Source organism: Phocoena sinus, chromosome 13 (genome assembly GCF_008692025.1).
Source record: "Phocoena sinus isolate mPhoSin1 chromosome 13, mPhoSin1.pri, whole genome shotgun sequence".
NCBI lineage: Eukaryota > Metazoa > Chordata > Mammalia > Artiodactyla > Phocoenidae > Phocoena > Phocoena sinus.
The window spans coordinates 64,459,933-64,482,002 of record NC_045775.1 but is presented as its reverse complement, the minus strand read 5'-3'; the positions used below and the strand labels follow the sequence as shown (position 1 = coordinate 64,482,002).

At 47.9% G+C, this 22,070-nt stretch overlaps 1 protein-coding gene across 1 annotated transcript in view; it reads left to right on the top strand.

Moving 5' to 3' along the window:
- The window catches only part of SLC4A5 (solute carrier family 4 member 5), a 122,973-nt gene that overhangs the window by 37,388 nt on the left and 63,515 nt on the right, over positions 1–22,070 (top strand). Inside the window, exon 4 of the mRNA XM_032652627.1 lies at positions 10,406–10,535. Coding sequence (XP_032508518.1) covers positions 10,406–10,535 — 130 coding nt within the window. The remainder of the gene's footprint in view (positions 1–10,405; positions 10,536–22,070) is intronic.

Below are 22,070 nucleotides of genomic sequence, written 5' to 3'. Positions count from 1 at the left end.
TGAAGAGATGTAGTGTGATACAGCGGTAATCAGTGAAACTAGAATTTGAAAACAAGTCTGTAGACTCTGAAACCTCTGTGTGCCCCTTCCACTACACTACTATCCTTTGTAAGTTATCACTGGTCGGTCACCATGTTGGATACGGGCTGAGAATTGTATCCTTTTAAGCAGCCGAATTGCCTTATGATGACGGGGATAGGTAGGTAGTAGTTACACCATAATATGATATGCCATAGCTGTTGGATGACCACCCCTTCCTCCAATATGAATATAATTTAGGAAGTCAGTACTTGGAGCCAATCAATTTTGACTCCAGCAGAGCATAGGTAGGGAATAGAACCATCAAGCTGTGGTGAGAATCAGCAAGGGCCATGCTTCCTTCCCTGGAAAGAATGCATTTTCTGGCTCTGAGAACCTCTTGAGAGCTATTACAAGCAAGAGGGTAAAAAGTGGCTGTAGAAATATGGCTGCCCTTTGGCATCTCTTGGCTGGTGCTAAGAACCGGAGCCCAGATCTAAGAGGAGCAAGACCGGCCAAGCCCAACCTGGTGTGTAGGCACTAGGGTCTCAGCGCCTTCATCTGCAGAGTGAAAGATTGTTGTAGGGTGACCAACTGTTTCAGTTTAACTGGGATGGAGGGCTTTCCCAGGACATGGGACATGGGACTGTCAGTGCTAAAAGCGGTCAGTCCGAAGCAAACTGGGATGTGGGTCACACTAAGTTGTGAGCTCCTAGATGAAATATAAACAGACATGAAGTATTTCGCATGGTGCACAGTGCATGACAGGCACTTGACGTATGTTAGTTCAACTGATCTATGTTAACCCAATTTAAAAGCACTCCTTGGGCTTCCCTGGTGGCGCAGTGGTTAAGACTCTGCCTGCCAATGCAGGGGACACAGGTTTGAGCCCTGGTCCGGGAAGATCCCACATGCCGCAGAGCAACTAAGCCCGTGCGCCACAACTACTGAGCCTGCGCTCTAGAGCCCACGAGCCACAGCTACTGAGCCCACGCACCACATCTACTTAAGCCTGCGCACCTAGAGCCTGTGCTCTGCAACAAGAGAAGCCACCACGATGAGAAGCCTGCGTACCGCAATGAAGAGTAGCCCCCGCTCGCCGCAACTAGAGAAAACCTGTGTGCAGCAACGAAGACCCAACACAACCAAAAATAATAAATAAATAAATAAATAATAAAAGCACTCCTTTACGAGTGGACATCTGGTTTGGCTGCTGTCACTGGTACTGAGAAGCTTATGAGATCCTTCTGGTGGGAGGGGTGTGAAAAAGTATTAAGGTCTTCTTCTACTTCTAGGGTCACTAAAAGATCAAAACCACCCCAGGATGAGCAGTAAGGGAGAGGAAGGCTATTTTTTGGCCAGGTGTTTGAGCCTCATATGGTTCCAAAGGCTTTAGATTTCATGAGGTCTTTCTTTCCCATTTCTTTTTATTTGTTTGTTTGTTTGTTTATGGCTGCGTTGGGGTTTTGCTGCTGCACACTGTCTTTCTCTAGTTGCAGCGAGCGGGAGCTACTGTTCGTTGCAGTGTGCGGACTTCTCATTGCAGTGGCTTCTCTTGTTGCGGAGCACAGGCTCCAGGCACGCGGGCTTCAGTAGTTGTGGCGCACGGGCTTAGTTGCTCCGCGGCATGTGGGATCTTCCCGGACCAGGGCTCAAACCCGTGTCCCCTGCATTGGCAGGTGGATTCTTAACCACTGTGCCACCAGGGAAGTCCCTCTTTCCCATTTCTGATGAGGAAGGAGCAAGCGTTGGGACAGAAGACAAATTTACCTCTAAATCATCTGCTCCACTAAGGAGCTCCTGAGACAGGCTGTGTTTGCAACATAGGAGCAAAGACAATTGGATTTCTTTTAGAGTTCGAAGCTTTAAAATGAGGTGGTTTCCTCTGTCTACTTTACCAACTTGTTTCTGGGAAGGAGTGGTAAAGAGAGGAGCAGAGACAAAGGGGAACAGGAGGGAGGAAAGGAGGAAAGAGTACCATCCTAGGCCTTTTAGGCATGCCCCTCCCCGGTATGTGTGTAGTGGGGGGAGGTTGGGCAGACAGGAAGGCAAATTCAAAATTCCTGAAGGAAGCCTGTATTTGCTCCTGTCTCTCTTCTTGCCCTTGACATCTTAAAACCCGGATTTCCTGGAATTATCAACATAGCATTCAAACAAACAAATCACAAACAAAAACCCCTATTGGAAGGGAATCCTGAGTTAGTGACCTTAAGACCTAAGGGGAAATTAGGGTTGAAAGCTCAGTTTGCAAGTGAACCAATGAAAGTTCTAATAAATACAAAGTTATTATAACCCATATATGTTACCTGGATTTACCTTATTCCTTGAGAGTTAGCGTCCTTACCTCTGCCTAAATTTCTGTGAATTTCCAGCGACTTCCAGTCCCAGTATCACTGTAGCTCCAAGTCCTGCCTGCCGGGCTCACAGTCTCGCTGTGTCTCACCTCCTGTACCTGTTCTCCGCCCTCACCTCCAGCACCAGCTCAGGCATGGGATTCAGTCCTCCTTTGGTCTCCCCCAGATTGGTCACATACCACCTACAAGTGAGCAGCAGGCTTTCTTGAAGTTCAGAACCATGGAGCAGTTTTACCTTGCAGAGATACACAATTTTTAAAGTGAGATACTAGATATCCCCTTTCTTTAAAATCCCCTGGTCACAGGAAATTTCCTATTGGCCACTTTTCTCTGCAGTTTCAGCTTCCTACCATATTGGCAATTCCCACCTCACCCCCACTCCCCCTCGCCAGTTCTGTCACATCTCCTGCTTCTCAGTTTAGGAGGGAGTGAGGGGGTGGGGGGAGAGAGAGAAAGTTTATACTGTAAGAGCAAAGGAGTTTCTCACAGTCCCCAAAGAACAAGCAACCAGGCTCAGCAGGAGGTCGAGCACCCTCTCTGGGACTCATGGCCTTCCCCCTGCTTCTGCTGTAAGTCTGCTTTATTCCTCTCTCTGTGTAGCCTTTTCTGCCTCTCTGTGCCCTCAGCTTCCATTTTACATGCGCCTTCTCTCGGAAACCGTCAGGAAACGCCCAGCTATCTCAGAAACCGAATTCGGAATTTCCAGGCTTGAGTCAGGTGTCTGATTAACTGCTCCTGGTCCAATTAACCATGGCGAAGGGGCACAGGTCAAGCATTCCACAAACAAGTCTATCCGAGAGTCATCCTTTGGGTGGGGGACTGTATGGGCTGGCAGACAACCCCAAAGCTACTGATGACAGGATGGATTCCCATAAACACTGCAAGTCTGCAGATTCACTCCTCTTCCTCCCGAGAGATCATATGTTGAGTTTATGGACTGCTGTCTAGAAAAAAAACCTTACTGACAGTGAAACTATGACTTGGAGTCTTCCATTCCCCTCTTGAAGACCACCTCAAATGACTGCAAGCATGACTTTGGAGCCCTCAGTTTCTGTCTCTCCCACTCCGCAGTACTCGGGGGCCTTGAGCTTGGTCCCCTACCCAGCTCCATTTCCTTTTTGCTGCTAAGGCTAGTCCCAGCTGCTATACTCATGAGTGTTAAGCAGTGAAATTCACCTAGCAAATATTTAGAGTGTCCATGCTGTGAGCTGAGAGAGAGCACCTCTGAAAAGACTCAGAGCTGAGGACCCTGGGTCCAAGTCCTCACGCTGACTTCCTGGTGGTGCTAAATGCCTCCTGGCTCTTCTAGGAGTTGAAGACTTGCAGGTTGCAGTCCACACGGTGATTTTGCGCTTTGCTCAACTAATGACTAGACAGGTGCCCCCCTCCCTGCCCCCAGTAAAAGCACGATTCTGTTTGCTTCTTCTCGTGTGTTTCCTGAAGCTTGCTCCTGCAGAGGTTGGGTTTCTCCCACAAACTGCTGGTTGAGTCCATACCTCCAGTTGGGCCATCACTATGTGATTCTTGCTGTGAGCTATCAAGGGGCTATTATCTGTGGCCTTTCTCATTTGCAGATTAACTTGCGTGAAGGGCCCAGCAGTGCATTAGAGATGCACTGGTACCCTGATGCAGGAACCCAGCTCACAGAGCTAGGCTTCTGTGGGCCTGAGGGAAGGGAGTGGCCTCAGGGTGGAGTGGGAGGGGTAGAACAGGTATTTAGAAGCTGAAAAGGATTGAGCCCTTGGAATGTTTAAAAGAGCCGTTATTAGGGAGGAAAGTGTCAGACCTGTTGGCAACATCAATCATAGCGATATTTACTGGGTAACTGGCATATGCCAAGCACTGTGCCAACCACGTCACATACATCATCTCATTTAATGGCCACCACAATCCAGTAAAGCAGGTGTGATTATTCCCACTTTATAGATGGAGAAACTAAGGCTAAGATTGCTTAATGCCTTGCCAAAATCCCACTGCTAGTAGTTACCAGAGTCGGGAGTTGAACCTAGGTCTGGGCTCTTAAAGCACCACAAGAGTAAAGAGAATCCTCTGGCGTCCTTGGTGATCTTTCTCTGGGTGTTCCTCTGGGATTCTGAGGTCACCCACAGCCCCTGACTCGGTGTAGCATGCAGGGTCTGCCCCGTGGCGCTCAGGAAGAAATGGGCTGACTTCAGCCACAGTGCGGTACGAACTGTAGAGCCTGGGACCTTTAGAGGGGCCCATCTACTCACTGCCCTGCCCTGCTAAGGAGCCCACCAAAGCAGGAAGTCCTTGGTGGTGGCATTTGCCTGGGGCCCCACACCTAAAAACACAGCCCTGACCCTCTGCTGCTATGTTCTCAGCTTTAAAGTGGGCACACTTGATCCTTGAGCCTCAGGCATGAAGACATGGTAAGGGAGCGCAGGGCAGTGCAGGGTGAGGGCATCAGCAGACTGCTCTCCTAACCTGGGGCCTGGTGGGGCCTTCTGTGCTGTAAACTAGGTCTCAGATTTCTCATCCTCTCATCCATCGCTAAGCTCTCTCCCAGCTCTGAGACTTAGTGAATTCAGGGTTCAGAGCTCCTTGGAGCGGCAGCCACTCATGACCTCTAATCAACCTTGGCACATTGTAAGTATTCAGTAAGCACTTGTTGAACCAAACCCAGGAGATTAGGAGTTTCTTAGCAGAGCGAAATAATTCCCCAGGAGGGTTCACCACGCACCCTGAAGTGACCAGTTCCCACTGTCCATGGGCTCTCAGAAAATACCCACTGAGTGATAGCTGGCATTTTGTCTTAGAAGCAGACTAAGAGGGAAAGGACCAGGAGTTTGGGTTTAAGGTTGGAGAAGGAGAGAAACCAGCTGCATGGAATATTACTGACCAAGGGTGGTTGCTGTGGAACATGAGGCCCCCCAGCCCCTCTCCCCCTACAACTCCACCTCCACCCTGGGGCTGTGCAGCTGAGAGAATCCAAGGGCCAGGACACCTGCAGCCAAGGCACTTTAGGAGGCCCTGGGGAGTCTCAAGGAAAATCCTACCTTTGCCTCCATAAAGGGGCCTGTGGAGAGGTGGCTGGGCTCCCCTTGGGCCCCCAGGCTTGGCAGGAAGGGCCCATGGGGGAGGGGGAAAGGGGCAGTCCTGCCAGTCCTCTCAGAGCCTGCAGCTGCCACCCCCTGCTGCCGTGGAGACCCGGCTGCCTGCGGGAGGTTCTGCCCCCGCCACAGAGCCCTTCTCTCTCCACTGCACCTGAGAACCCGAGAGCTCTCTCTCACTCTCCCCTCTGCCTTTCTCTCTCTCACACACACACACAATTCTCTTATACTCACAATATCTTTAATTCACTCTCAATATTTTTTCCTCTCATGCTTACTACATCTTCTCACATACAACCCTCTCTCCACTTCCCCAGTCTTTCATACATTCCTTTTCTCTCCCCCCGACCCCCTCCCCCTCTCCCTCTTCTCCTCTCCCCACACCTCCCCTGGTGCTTAACTGGAAACAAAAGTGAGTTTGTTGTGCTCTGCTGGTGGGGAAGAGGACGTGTGAAGGCAGCAGCCAGGGTGGCAGCAGCAGAAACAGGCTGGGGCCAGAGGCAGTGTCCACAGCCGGAGACCCCAGCGCTCAGCTACTCCAGGGAGCAGGTAATGCCCCAGACAGGGCTGGTTCAGGCATCGCCCTCCCTGTCGGGTCTCATCATTTCATGACTGTTCCATTTATTTGCCTTCTTATTTGGCCTTGAAGGTGGAAAGGGATTGCAGATTTAGGGAATGGTAGGCACAAAAGGTCCAAGGAATGATGTGCTCTCCTCTTCAGAGAACTGTGTGTGGTCTGATGTGGCTGGGGTCCAGGGCATGTGGGGTCAGGAGTGGCTGGGGTCCACAGTGTCTGGGCTTAAGGATAGCTGGTGTCCAGGGTGGCTGGGGTCCAGGGTAACTTTGGTCCAGAGTATCCGGGGTCCAGGGTGGCTGGAGTCTGGGGTGTCTGGAGGAGGAACATGACAGAACCTACCAGGGCAGGTTAGGGCCAGATCATGAGGGATGTTTTGAGCCATGTCATAGACCCTAGGCTTTAGGTAATAGAGAGCTATTGAATGTTTTTCACCTGGAGAGTAACGTGACCAAATCTACATTTTAAAAGAGTAGTTCCTGAACTCTGATCTCATGGAGAATTGGTGTGCCCCCTCAGAATCAAGCAGTCATAGTCTTCTCCCAATTTAAGGACAAAATAAGGTTATTTGTTCAATTGTTAAATTTTCTTCTATAAAATTTCCTTAAACCTTTGACGTCTGCTAGCAAGTGTCAATAATCAATAAAAAGGATTAAGTTTAAAGTAGTAGAAAAATTCGGAAATAAAAATCCATTTAAATAAATGCAGTCCATTGAGCTATATACAGATAAATTGGTAGTATCTTCTGCTAGTAAAATTATTTCTAACTCATATGCACAATATTTTATGGTGTTGCTCGAAGAGCACCATGACTCCCAGGAGTCTGCCATGTGAACATGTTTAAAATGTCTTAAAGCAAACTCTGGTGCTACACAGGGAATGGGATGGATGGGGCAAGCAGAGGCAGTGGGAGCAGTAGGTAGCTCTTGCGACGATAGGAATAGGAGATAATGAGAACCTGAGCAAAGGTGGTGGCAATGGTGGGAAAAAGGGAGAGAGCTAAAAAATAGTCAGGAAGTGAGTGGAAGACGTTAGTGTCTGATTTGGACATGGATGATGAGAGAGAAGGAGGCTTCAGGAGTGAGCCCAAGACTTCTCCTCTGGATGGCTGGGTAGCCAGGAGCACTATTAATCAAAACAGAGGAGGGCAAGGTTGGGGTGTGGGAAGACGGGAGGCAGGGCTGCTTTGAATATGTTGAGATTGACTCGAGAAGGCTGGAGAACTCCCAGATGGAGCAGTCCAGCTGGCAGTCGGAAATGCTCAGTAAGTCAGGACCTAGAGACGCGGGTGACCTCGGCTATAGGGTGACACCAAAAAGAACATGAGGTGGTCCAGTCGGGGTGTAGAAAGAGAGGAGACAAGAAGGCCAAGGAGGAATCCTGGGGAAGATCAAGATTTAAGTGAGACGTGCAAGAAGGGCCAGGGAAGGACACGGAGGAGGAGTCCTCAAAGAGATAGGAAAAAATATCAAGAAAGTGCTATCTTATAAGAACCAAGAGCATTTCAGTTCAGAGGGAGCAGCCAGCACCACTCATGTCCCAGAGACACAAGCCAGACCATAGCTTCACAGTGTTGTAGGTTTGATTGATTTTATTGACTTATTGATTTGAGAATAAAACAAGAGAGATCTGAGAGCAGGGTTGTACACTTGGGTGCTTAGCATAAATGAGATTAGCAGGGTGATAATAGGGAGTAGTGGGGACTGTGGAAAACTGAAATGCATATTCTCATCCATCACTCAGCTCTAATTAATTGTTGTCAGGTAGGAATATGGGCACTGTCATCAGAGTATCTGAATTTTCAAGAAAAGTCAGAAATCTAGATTTTTATATGCAATCTCATAATTCTTTATATTAGCAACAATTTCAAAAACTTTTATACTCTGTGAGGGCCGAATTAAACACATCTTTGAGCTTCCAGTTTAAAATCTCTGCCTTAGTCAATGTCCTTAGTGTGGTGGGGATGAATCAGTTGCAGCAGGTTGGGAAATGATTAGGTAAGGAGGAAGTAGAGACAGTGAGTGTAGACCTCCCCTTCAATAAGTTGAGGAGAGAGAAGGGGAAAAAGAGAGCAGCAGAGCTTAGAAGGCAGGCAGGGTCAGGGGAAGGTGTTTCATGGTAGGAAGAGCTGTTTATGGGTTGAGAGAAAGAGGGTGGAGGGAGAGAAGTTGAAGACCCAGGTAAGGAAAGACTGGTTGACGAAATAAGGATCCAGTAGAAGGGAATAGATGGGGCCAGAGATAGGCTAGAGGAAGAACTCTTGTTCAGAGATAGACTCCAGCAGTGGTAAGGACACAGAAGCACTGGAAAGGAGGAAGTTGATGGATTTCATGCCTGGAGGTCTTATTTTCTTGGTGATGTGGGATAAGAGATAGATCAAGAGGCTTGCAGAGAGGAGCAAAAGTTAGCGGTGGCATCGAGGAACATGGGAAAGGGCATGCAAGGATGAGTGGAAGTGGCTGTACTTCTGAGACCTGTTAACAGTGGAAGCCCCCCATTTGTACAGCTGGGTGGTTTTCACCAGAGAGACTCATGAGCCTGAGTGCTAAGCTTGGTGGCAAGGGGGATTGGCACCTGTTATATTCCAGGCCCTGTGTCACGTGTTATTCTCCTTACCTGATTTATTGGGACAATAACCCTGTTCACTCAGACTGAATTCACTCATGAGTAAGTAGCAACTCTGAGATTCATACCCACATCTAGATGGATTGAAAGCCTAGCGTGTGCCTTGCATCCACCGTACCACCATACCACACTGCCTCTCCCTGCACCCCAGGACACATTTGAAGAGGTGGAGATTGGGCCAGTGAATTCTTGTTTGGGCATCAGCTGCCTGGTTTTATTGGGAAGTCAAGGAGTAAGAGACTGGAGACTGTGATGAGAAGGGTAGTTGAAATTATTGACCATTGGGAGTCCATGGAGAAATAAGTGAAAGCCAAAGGGATGATAAACTGAGGGGTTAGGGAGGCTTGGAGGAAGAGGAAGACTTGATGAAGCCTAAAGACAGTCAGTGAGAGATTGAACCAGGGCAGGGGCAATGGGATTGGTGAGGAAGGAGAGTATTCTCGAAAACTTTTAATGTGGGAGTGGAGGTGAGAGAAAGAGGTGAGGTGAGAATGATGCCAGCGTGTCTAGCCTGTGCGGTTGGGTGGACAGTTATGCCTCTAACCAAGGCATGCAATGTTGTGTGATACCTCTCTCTCTCCGGCCCACCATGCCCTAGACACACTAACCAGCACACCCCACCTCAGGTCTTTGGCACGCCTGCAGCACTCTTCTTCCAGATATGCAGAAGTGGTTCATTCTCATTTTTCAAGTTCCAATTCAAATACGCCCTCCTCAGAGAGGCCTTTCTTGACTATGCTATCTAATATAGCTCCGTGGTCTTTTTTTTTTCTTTTTCAGAACACTTATTACTACTTATCACTGAACTGAATTTTATGGATTTGTTTACTTGTTTATTGTCTGTATCTGCCACTGGAGAGGCTCAAGAGATCAAGAATATATGGACCTCCTTCACAGCTTTGTTTCCCTACACCTAGACCAATGCCTGGCACATAGTAGGCATTCATTAAATATTGAGTGAGAGAAAGAAGGAAGAGAGGGAGGGAGGGAGGAGGGAGGGAGGAAGAAAGGGAGGCGGGGAGGGAGGGAGGCAAGGAGGGAAGGCAGGAGAAGCATGTTTGGGGAAGAGTATGTGTTCCGCGTCAGAATGCTGACTTGAGGTGCCTGAGAGACACCCAGAAGGCGACATCCCCTGGGCAGTTGGAAAGCAGACTGGGAGCTCAGGGATAGACTGTTAGGTTGCACATGAAGAAAGTGGGCCCACGTGCCACACTGGTACAGGCACATCCTTTCACATGTCTGATCGCCCCTTCAAGGCCAATGCTGGGAGTTGAGTGTGTGGAGTCCAGTGGAAAAGGGGTCCCTCTGGGCATGTTATGCTCAAGTTGGGACAGAGTTTTTCTCCCCTGTCCTTGCTGCTGCTCTCGAAGAATATCCCACCTACATCCAATCCACAGAAACTTGAGTCTAGCTTTGCCCAGAGGGTGGACTTCGTTTTACTGAATTAGGAAATACTTTTTTTTTTTTTGTGGTATGCGGGCCTCTTACTGTTGTGGCCTCTCCCGTTGCGGAGCGCAGGCTCCGGACGCGCAGGCTCAGCGGCCATGGCTCATGGGCCCAGCCGCTCCGCGGCATGTGGGATCTTCCCGGACCGGGGCACGAACCCGTGTCCCCTGCATCGGCAGGCGGACTCTCAACCACTGCGCCACCAGGGAAGCCCTGGGTAGGGGAATACTTTGCCCTTGCACTTGTCTCCTGCTGCATTTCAGCTGGCCTCTACCTCCCGTGGGGCACTCAGCACACCTGCTGCCCTCCTTTTGCAGGGTCTCCAGCTGCTGAGCAGCTCCAGGACATCCTGGGGGAGGAAGATGAGGCTCCCAACCCCACCCTCTTCACAGAAATGGACACTCTGCAGCACGACGGAGACCAGATGGAGTGGAAGGAGTCGGCCAGGTGAGGCAGAACCCCGGAGACAGGTAGAGGGGCCTTTCCACTGCAGTCTGCCCGGGCCCAGGCGGAGCTGACCAGTGACATCTCATACCTTGAGTTCTACTAGGGCGCTTCCTGGCCCCAAAGACCCACCTACTTGCCTTCCTTGGTGTCCAGAACTGGGTTGGATGCTAAGGAGCAAACAGAAACTTATGGCTTTGTCTCATCCTCAGAGAAATGAAAATCCTGGTGGGAAAGTAGAACAGATACCCATGAAACCATGAGAGAATAACACAAGGGCATATATCCTTTCATGTCAAGTGGTTCAAACTAAATGTTGTAGAAGGGAAAGCACCAAGCAGGCTGGGGCAGACAGGAGTGCTTCCTGGAGGAAGAAGAATGCATGCCAGGAAAAACCTACTTGGGGAGCTCCAGTGAGCACTGAAGCAAAGGGATTTGGCAGAGTCTGGGGCAGGACAAGCAGAGCGTAGCCCTGGAGGCACATGTGGGGAGCAGAGAGAGCTGTGTATGTAGGGGCAGTAGAAGGAAGAGAAGAGCCAAAAGGCTGGAGGAGAACCACACGGTGAAGTCACTGGAGCCAAGGGAGAATCAGGGTAAGGAGTAGCGCTGGCCATACCCAGTGCCCGGGGCAGAGCAGCCTCTAAATAGAGCTGGACTGATCAGCGGCCTCAAATGCTGCCAAGGGCTCAAGGAGAAGGCAAAATACAGTAGGGGCAGCAGGAGGGGCTGGTGAGAGGAGGAGGGACCCTGGGACAGAAGTTGAGAGTCTGCAAGCAGAGCATACCAATGTTTCTCAACCTTTTTTTGGATTAATGTCCCCCCCACCAAAATTTTAAATTTAAATTAACTTTGTTAAAATAGAATTAAATTTATTTCTAATGAGAGGAATGAAATGCTAAGAAATTAAATGTTGTCAGGTAGGTTTGAGCTTTGGAGTGCCACAAACCATTGTAATATCTTAAACTTTTTTGCTCTCCTAAGAACCAATTCTTGCCGCCTTGGGGCTGATATTGCCCCCGTTGAGAATGCCTGAATGAACTGCCAAGCTGTGCCCAAGGTGGCTTGGCCTGGGGGCCACCATGACACCCAGGACCTGGCAGCTGCCCCAATCACAGCCTGGGCCCCTTTCTTACCTACCAACCTCACTCACCTCAGTAGCTGTTCTGTAGAACGAGGTGCGGATTTAACATTCCCAAGCTTCCCCCTCCAATCTCTCCTGGAAAAAGTAAAAAAGAAAAAAGCCCATTGAGTGACTAGCAAATTCCTGCAGGCCTCAGAAGGAATGAATTCCTAGCCTCACGGCTGGGCCCAATCCCTGTCTGGAAGCTGTGGAGCCTCTTCTTATCAGCCCATTCAATGAGCCCTTACTACATGCTAAACAGCTCGCAGGCTCATCTCATTCAAGCTGCACGATGATCCTGAGGAGGCAGGAAATATTATCATCCTCGTTTTATAGATGAAGATAGTGAGGTTTAGAGGGTCAAATAGATGCAAGGGTCAGAGCCTGCAGGTAGCTGAGTCTGGATGCTAGCTAGCCCAGGGCTATCTGACTCCAACTTGAGTGCTTACGAACTTTGTCATGTTTTCTCCAATTTCTCAGCCACTTCTCTCCCCTTCCTTCAACTTCCAGGGACTCTGTTTTGATTTCCATGGGAGGACATAATTCTGGAGGGAATTCAACTGGTGTGAGAGATAAACGGTGACAGCCACAGAGCCCAGGACATCCATCCAGGGCTGATAAGAGAGGGGAGGACATTTCAAATGACTGGGGCCCAGTCTGTGCTACTGTGGCTTAATGCCTCTGAGGGGCTTGTACCTCCCTGGGCAAATGACTTTCTTGTCCAAGGTGGGCATATAGAGAGAAGGAAAGTTGAGAAAGGCCTTCTCCAAGGCCCAGTAGGGAGAGGGTGACTTCTCCCTACCCTGGGTAAGGTGTGCATGCAGAATCCCTGGTAATAGTTGCCAGGACCAGACTTTCCATGAGGGCCTATCATACGCACCCACAGAGCCCTTGCTGAGAAGGCCCCAGGGCTCTCAGAGACATGATTGCTGCCATAGACGAAATACCCAGTTTCTCTCTGAGTGTTGATCCATAGAGCCTTGCTCACTATAGACCCTGCAATGAAAGTGATAAACTGTAGATAATGATGTTTCTGGAAGAAGGCTCCTTTAAAATTTAAAGGGGCCTGGGGTTACCATCTGCAAACCAGGTTGTTTCCCCACAAGGCAGGCTTTCCAAGGACAGCATTTGAGGAGCCCTGGGAAGGGCCCCACTGTAACCCAAGTGGACCTCAAACCCATAGCGAGAGGAAAGTGGAGGCTGGAAGAAGTTAAACAGCTGAACCCAATTCCAGGTTGATGGAGAAAGGAGCATCTTGAGGGCCAGCTTTGGGGCAGGAAGCAGTGGGGGGAGAGCCGCTCAGGCCTCCTTATCTCGAGCTCCTTTCTCCACCCCAGCCTCCTTTAATCTTCTCTCCAGCTCCCCCCGGCTGGTTTGCAGCTCACTGTTGGAGGTCTGAGCAGTAGGCCTCTGCAGAAGTCAGAGACAGGGTTTGGTTATCGGTGAGCAAGTCCTCCTTGGCCTGGACAGCTGTGCTGGGGGCTCCTCCTAGCAAACTGCATCAGTAGAGGTGCTCCGGGCCAGGCCTGTTTGGGGCCTGTCACCCCACCAAAAAATGGGAAGAATTTCCCTCAGCTGACAGGCTGTGCCATCTACTCAGGGAAGGCAGAGGTCTCGAAAGTTTCCAGAATACAAGCATCAGCAAATCCTAGTGGGTTCTGGGCCTTCTTGGAATAACAGGAGAAAATGATAGGAGGCGGGAACAACCCGTCATGTGGACACTCAGGCCCTGAGAGGGTTGCAGGTTTGTACCCACATCAAAGAGATTGGGGGAGGGGACCTTTTAATAAAAGTATTTAATTTGTTACGGGAGTGTTTGCTTTATTGAGTTAGGAGATTAACAGAGTGAAAATCTCAAATCCGCAAGGAATTTTCCCCGGCAGTGCTTTTCTGGGGGTTATTAGTTTGGGGGATGTTTTGGGTCCTTGGGGAAAGAATCGCCACTGGGCAGATTTAACTGGTTTTTTGAGCTCCACTGAGCCTGGCCCTTTGTGCATGATGGGAATTGTGTGTGTGGGCATCATTTCTAATGTGATCAATGCTGGTAGGTCAGGCTGTCAATAAGATAGATTTTTATTAAATTTGTCTCTTTTGCGTTCCCGGGAGGGGAGTGCAGCTAGCTTTTTGCTGATACTGACCTTGCCTGAAGGGAGGCTTGGGTTGGGTGGGGCGGGGTGGACCCCCTCACTGTGAGCAAACAATTTACCCATAATTCCATTGTCTCTCAAGCTTGAATCTGCCTGGCTGCAGGGGATGAAGGGAAGGAGAATGATCTGGGCTGGAAGCCAGCCAAGTGTGGAGGGGCTTTTGGTGTTACTCAAAAATAGAGCTTTGAGCCTTCCGTGAATTCTGAAAGCAAACTCCAAATCCAAGCTGCCTCTGATCTCAAGTCAGAGCAGACCAAAAGCGTGAACTTGCCGGAATGTTCTTATAAGACACATATGCTCTGAAAAGATTCCTGCCATGACCAGGAAAGGGCAGAAAGAGGGGCAGGAGAAGTAGGTTGTCTTAGTTGGGTCAGACCAGAACAGTACATTTTCAAAAGCCCCTCCACACATAGGCAGGGATGCTTTCTCACTCTATATATAATGGAAGAAGAAGCCTGAACTTTGTCTCAACCCTGAAACTGTTCCTGCTTACTACCTTGAAGCATGTTCTCCTACCATCATTTTACCTCTTAGGCTGGAGCAGAAGATGCCCCAGCCCTCTGGTCTCACCACTCACCTGGGATCACCCTTATGGCGCCCCAGCTGCCCTCTCTATGTAGAAAGCAGAGCGGGGAGCTGAGAGCTCTTAGTATAGACATCAACAAACCTCACTCATTCATTCAACTACTATTTACCAAATGTTTACTGTCTGTAAGCCCTGAGCCAGGTGCTTAGAGATACAAAAAACATGGCAGATGCCATCCCGGCTCGCTCAGGCTCTCAGTCTAATGGGGCACAGAGGTAAATAACTAGATACTTGATGATGAGGTTCTAAGAAAGCACAGTGTAGGGGCACTTAACCCAGACAGGAGGGATCAAGGCAGATGTGCAGGAAGAAGAGTTGTTCACATAGACACCTGAAGGATGGGTCAAAGTTAGCCAAGAGAGGGTACGGAAGGGGGAAGAGGCCCCTGGAACAGGGGAAACAGACACAGAGGAAGCGGCAGAAGTTCCCTGTAGCTGGACTAGAGAGGGAGTGGCCAATGATGCAGGTCCTATGCAGACCATGTTGTGGAGTTTGAACTTGATGCTGAGAGATCTGGAGGACCACTGAGGGGTTTGAGGCAGGAGAGAGACAGGATTGTCTGTTTGAGAGAGATCACTCAGGCTTCAGTGTGAAGAATGTATAAAAGAAGGTAAGACTGCGCCAGTTAGGAGGCTGGTCCAGGTGAGAGGTGATGAGATTCTGAACCAAGATGTTGACAGTGGGAATATAGAGAAGGTGTGGATTTGAGACATATTTTTGAGTGTATAATTATATATATATAATGTATAGTGTATCTGTATTTCCTTTTAAATATACTTTATTATTTAGAGCAGTTTTAGATTCACAGCAAAACTGAGCAAAATGTACAGAGTTCCTAGGTGCCCTCTGGCCCTATACACGCACAGCCTCCCCCATTATCAACATCCTCCACCAGAGTGGTACATTTGTCACTGTTGATGAACCTACATTGACATCATTAGCACCCAAAGTCCATAGGGTTCATATTTGGTATTGTACTTTCTATATGTACTATAATATGTATGTACTATAATACATGTCATTATACATTTTTAGATAAATGTATAGTGACATGTATCCACCATTACAGTATCACATGGAATAGTTTCACTGCCCTAAAAATTGCCTGTGCTCTGCCTATTCATCACTCTTTCCTTCCTAATTTTTGGCAACCACTGGTCTTTTTACTGGATTTGAGACATATCTTAACAGGACTTAATGACAGATGGCATGTGGGAGAGAAGGATAGTCAAGGAGATGCCCAGGTTTCCAGCTTGAGCAAGTGGGTAACTTGTGGTATCAATTTAGGAAACACAAGAGGAATAGTAAGGTTTTGTTGTGTTGGGTATTTTGCTTTGTTTTCTTTGGGGGAGGTTGATGATGAGTTTTGCACATGTTATGTTTGAGGAAACTCCAAGTGGAGATATCCAGCAGATCAGCATGTAGACATAGAGACCTGGAGCTCAGCGGAGAAGCATAGATTTGTGAGCCATTCGCATCTAGATGGAAATCAAACCCAAAGAAAAGGATAAGTTTGCCCCCCCAAGATCTGTGAAATGAGGAGAGCACCCAGGACAGAGCCCCCTAGAACACTAACGTTTGAGGGATGGGCAAAGGAAGCGGAACCCACAATGGATGGAGACTGAGAAGGGGCAGCCAGAGAAGTAGGAGGGGAATGAGAAGAGTGCTGTGTCCAGCAAACAGGGGCAAGATGGGGAGTGGCCAAAAAGTAGGGGAAGAACTGAAGAGTATCCACAGGATGGAGGGACACAATGGTCTCGGGAGAGGGAAGGGGACAGAGGGTGGAGAAGAGAGTCAGGAGGACCAAGGTGGGTTCTCTTGGACAGTTCCTCTAATGTGCTTGTCTGTGAAGGGCAGGAGTCTCTCCAGGCGAACATGGGGTCAAGGGAAGCTTTCGTTCTTTTGAGAAAGATGAGTGAATTGAGTGCTGATGGAAAGGGGCCAGATGAAAGAGAGTGGTTTAAAGATGCAAGAGGGAGAGAGGGCCTGCTGGATGGAGGGTGCAGGGCCCCGGGCACAGTTTGGGGGCTTGCCCAGCCAGAAAGGCCCACACCTGTGCCCTGTGACAGGCCCGAGGGAGCAGGGGGCAGGGAAGTTGCAGCAAGGTTTGGGGGCTCTGAGCGGGAGTTGAGAGTTCTGAGCTGATAATTCCCATACCATCTCTCATTTGAAGAGAGAGCAGAGTGGAAGAGCTGACTGGAGGAGGTGCAGATTGCCAAGTGGTTCTGAGGCAGGTAAGCAGCTCCAGACCCTGGCCGTAGTGGAGCCATGCATGGAGATTTATGGTCAGAGGAAAGATTTTAAGGTTGTCTGACTCTGACTTGATGCTTATCTACTGGCTCAAACAATTATACTCATAATCATACGTCATTGTCAAGCTACTTTCACATCCAGTGTCTAGCATGGTCTTTGCTTCTCTCTCCTCTAGTCAAATACTGGTGTCTGACATACAGCACTGAGTCAGTTGAAGGTGTAGAGCATAATGCTTTGACTTTCACACATCATGAAATGATTACCACGGTAAGTTTAGTGAGCAGCCATCATTTCATACAAAGTTAAAGGAATAGAAGAAAAATTGTTTTCCTTGTGATGAGAACTCAGGAGTTCCTCTCTTCACAGCTCTCCTGTATAACACACAGCTGCGTTCATTATATTTAGCATGTGTACATCACAGCCTTCAGACTTATTTATCTCATAACTGGGAGTTTGTACTTTTGACCACTTTCATCCAATTCTCCCTACCCCCACCGCCACCTCTGGTAACCACAAATTTGATCTCTTTTACTATGTCTGTCTGTTGGATTTGGAAGTATAATTGACCTACAACACTATGTTAGTTCCTGTTACACAACATAGTGATTCAATATTTCTCTACATTTCAAAATAATGACCACAATAAATCTAGTTCCCATCTGTCACCAAAGTTATTATATAGCTTTTGACTGTATTCCCCACACTGTACGTTTCATATCCGTGACTCATGTATTTGGCAACTGAAAGGTTGTACCTGAGTCTCTCTCACCTGTTTCTCTCCTTCCCTCAGCCCCCTCTCCTCCGGAAACCACCTGTTTGTTCTCTGTATCTATGACTCTGCATCTGTTTTATTATGTCTGTCCTTTTGTTTTGTTTTTTAGGTTCCATCTACAAATAAAATCATACAGTATTTGTCTTGCTCTGACTTATTTCACTTAGCATAAAAGCCTCTAGGTCCATCCACGTCACAAACGGCAAGATTTCATTTTTTTTATGGCTAAGATTCCATATATAATGGAATATATATGTGTATACATATATATATTTTATCCATTCATCTGTCGATGGACACTTGCATAACTTGGCTATTGTAAATAATGCTGTAATGAACATAAGGGTGCGTATGTCTTTTCTAATTAGTGTTTTTATTTCTTCGGATAAATACCAGGAGGGAAAATGTGATTTTATGTGAATCAGAACCTGGACCAAGTCCCAGGTAGAAGTGGGCATGGTTCCCCCAGGCCTCAAAGTCCCTGATTCTAGCCAGCACTCTCATTTGTGAGTTGTGTGAACACAGTATGGGGACTGTGCTAGGGTCATTCATCCCCCAGGGACTTAGTGATCACTTATAGTTAGCACAGCCAGGGCAGGTCTGCATGAGGCCTAGCAGACCAGAAGGGGCCACCTTCAAAGGGTCTGCAGTCAGGTTGGGGAAGCACCAGTCCACATCCATAGTGACAGCCAGGCAGTGATGCAAGGCCTCACACAGTGGACTGAGGATGGTAAGGTTAGATTAGCTGGCCAGAGAGCGTGACAGTAAGGCTAGTTCAATGAGGAGAGCTCCTTTGGCAGGAACTCTTTATGCTAAAGTCAAGAGCCCCTCCCACCCCCATCTGATATGTCTAGCTCTGCAACTACAGCCCAAGCTCAAGTGAGCTGTCACAACCTGTGCATGCTGCCCAAGGGAAAGAGGAATGCCACTGTCATTGTCAGGATATTTTAGGCTGCAAGTAACAGAAGCCCATTCAAGCTAACTTATGCAAAAAGAGGGAGCATCACCAGAACACAGGGTGACCGCATGGTACCCAGGGACCGTCAGATCTCTCAAGGCCTGGGCCTGGGAAGCCAAGCTGTTTTCTTTTTCTGCTTCTGGTCTCTGCCTCTCTCTGGGTATCTTTTTTTACCCTTCTGCAGCCAGCTTCTTCCACGTGTCCCTGCCCTAGGCCATTCCTCAGCCTCTATGCTTACATCTACTCTACTCAAGGGACCATCCCAGAATGTGTTCTTCAATCCACCAATTTCTAATTCTTCAGAGATAATCTAATTTGCCCAACTTTGGTTGTCCCATCATTGTGCCCCAGATCAGAGTTACGGAGAAGTATGGAAGGGCCGGCCATAGCCTGGAGACTACATCGGTATGGATGGCAGCAGAGCAGACACTCCAAACATATCTTTTACACGTATGTAATAGTAAAACTATGCACTTTATGCATTGGCCGCAGTTGTGCTTCTCATGCCAACCAGAACTTTTAGCATTCTTCAAGTTGCCCATGAGAGTATAGGTGGTGGAGTTTTGCAAAACCATCCCCCTCTTGGGCAGGCACCTCAGAGGTCATGCCCTGTCTTTGTAATGGACACCAGGGGATGTCACTACAACACCACACCAATCCCTAGGGTAGTGGAAAAGGGGAAGCTCTAACCTGTGGATCTAGGAGAACTTTGGAAAGTTTGTCTTATCCACCACACCTTTCTTCTTTCATTCTAAAAACGTTTTAGGGAACGCTGTGTTAGGTCCTGTGGGAAAATTAAAAGGAGTAAAGTATGAATCTGTTCTCAGAATGCTTATTGTCTGGTGCAGGTGTCAACAAAAGTATCTGTTAAGGGCCAAACGGACAGCGTTTCAGGCTTTTTGCTCATATATGATCTCTTCTTCCTCTGCTTTCTTCTTCTCCTTCTTTTTATCGCAACCTTTTGAACATTTAAAAACCATTCTTAGCTAGCTGGCCATATAAAAACAGGCTGTGGTGTGCTTTTAAGCTGTAGGGCATGGTTTTCCCACCCCAATCTAGTGTAACAGGCAGATGTGTGCTCATACACACAGATAACTAAAAACCAGGGCAGTACGTGGGAAGTGGTGCGAACATGGCTCTCTGTCAAAAGACTTGCCCTCAAACCCTGTCTCTTGTAAGCTGCTTGATCTTGGGCAGACTCCTCATCCTCAAAGGGTCTCCTTACCTACATGAGAGTAGTGACAGACCTACCTCGGCGATAGATTTGCGGATTGAAGCCTATAATATATGTAAAGTGCTTAGCATAGCGTCTGGCACATAGAAGGTACTCAGTAAGCTTTAACCATTGTCAGTATTATCGTGCATGTGACAAAGTGCATGGGAGTCAGAGGAAGGAGTGGTCTCTGCAAGCTGGGCCCCTGGGGGAGCTTTGTCATAAAGGAGGTAGCCTTTGAATTAGGCCCTGAACAGCAGAGGTGGAAGAGAGAACATCCAGGTGTAGGAGGGTGTATCTCCTGAGGGACTGCTGGCAGATTCTGAGGGAGACTGACAAGTCTATAAATGACAGGCCCATCAGGTAATTACAAATGCCCTCTGGACACACAGACAAGTAGCCCTCAGAGAAGTTTGCCTCCAGAAGTCTTCTCTGAAGGAGCCAGTTCAGAATTTGCCAGTAGCTTTGTCTGATGGCATTCACTTAGCCGTGGGGTCCTCCTTACCCCTGAATGAAGACATAATGTGTGTTCACCAAATGCATGAACTGGGAGCAAGCCCTCCCCACCCCATTCAATTCTCCACAGCTCTGGGAATGCCACCCCTCTGCCCCATCCCTGCCAGCTGCACTACTGGGTACACTTTTGGGGAAGAAGTGGTTCTCCAGTAATGCCCAAATCGCACTGCATAACTAAAGGTCCTTAGAGGAGACTCCTAGGTTAGTAAGAGGAAAGACTTTCAATCACAGGGAGTTAGCCATGGAAGTTCATGGGTTCATTCCAGAACAATCTAAGAGGTCTCCACCTCTCTAGTCCCAGGCCCAGGCAAATCTCATTTGCAGGGATGGAGGATTCCAGACATCTTATTCTGAGTCTATTAAACATTTGAATCACTTTGCTAATGTGCCTCATTCTGATTCTATAATTTTCTGATGATAATTTGATTTTCCGTGTATGGCTGCCTATAAGGAGAGAATGCAAGGGCTAGAAGATGAGAATGACTAACCCTTATAACTGTTGTACATCTCATTGTAAATTAAATAAATTGGCCTTTGGGTTTATACATCAACCCTTGTGAACTTGGTTAGTGTTAGTCAATATCCCTGGACCTAATCATCTCTGGGACAATAAAAGGACAAATTTCTGAGTCTAGTCTGGAGTGGATACCCCAAGAGGCCAGTGGGGCCTTTCTGGTGCCGTCAGCCCCTCTTTGTACCTTCTAAACTCCTGCATATGGATGTTGACCCATGCCTGCTTGCTCAGTCTTACATACTTAACAGTCTTTTAAATTCACTGTCAAGTTTGGTTTGTGAACATATTACTGAACTCAGATTTGGCTGCTCACCACTTGAAAGCCAATGCTCAAGAGACAAGTGCTGGTAGGAACAGAAAGTTTGCTTTATTCAGGAGGCCAGCAACCTGGGGAGATGGCAAACTCCTGTCCAAAAGCCAGCTCCAAAGATTCTGCTCAACCATGAAAGTTTTTTGTTTGTTTGTTTTTGTTTTGACCATGAAAGTTTTTAAAGGGAGAATCATTTGGGGAGGATGTCAGTCTTCATTATCTTCCACTGTGTGCTGACTCTCTTTTGATTGGTTGGTGGTGAGGTAATGGGCATTGTTCCAGGAATCTTGTGCTCAGCCTGAAGTTACCATCCCCCACCTGGGTGGCGGGCGGCTTTAGTTCCCACAGAAGAACTCAAAGATACTATTATGTATATTCTTTGAGGAGGAACCAGGACCCTGCCCCACTGGCTGCACTTATTGTTTCCTGACTGATCCTCCTTAGTTTCTGCATTCTTTCCCTTCCCTTATAAACAATTGTTTCAATCTGCTCTTCAGAACTCTGGGAAGGTCAAGGAGGCTGAATGAAGCTTATTTCCTTCAAACAAGAAACGGGGGACACAGAAAGAATTTGTACCCAGGAGGACCCCACAGGGTCCTGCTCCCTTTCAAACATGCACACCATATGTGTAGTTTTAATCAGTTGTATAAATAGCTTTTTACATTATTTCACATACATATTTTAATGCATGTGTTTGTCATCGTGTAGTATGAATTTGCCAAATAAATTGTAGGAATGGGCAAGAATTTGCTTAGGAGTTCGTCTTTTGAAAAACTTTCCTCCTGTAAATCATCTCTTGGTGCCTCTGTCAAAGACTGAACCTAGGGAGTATCTGATGGTTCTCCGGTATCTCTAGGACAGTTCTTCACTGCCCCATAAGAGAATTAACACTGGCCTTTGGTTTCTGCTGGAAAATTCAGGGCACTGATATGACTCAATGTGGAGTTAGAGAGCTTTGCTGGATAATGAGGATAAACTGACTTTCACATTATTTTTAAGAAATGAATCTGTTAGTATCACAAAATTTATTACAAACAAGCCTCAGGCAGAAAGTGAAAACACTGTCTTGATGCTTTGTAACTAATACATGGAAGTCAAGTCTTAGGATGATGGCTGATGGGGTGGGCATGGAAGAGTAACAGAATAAAA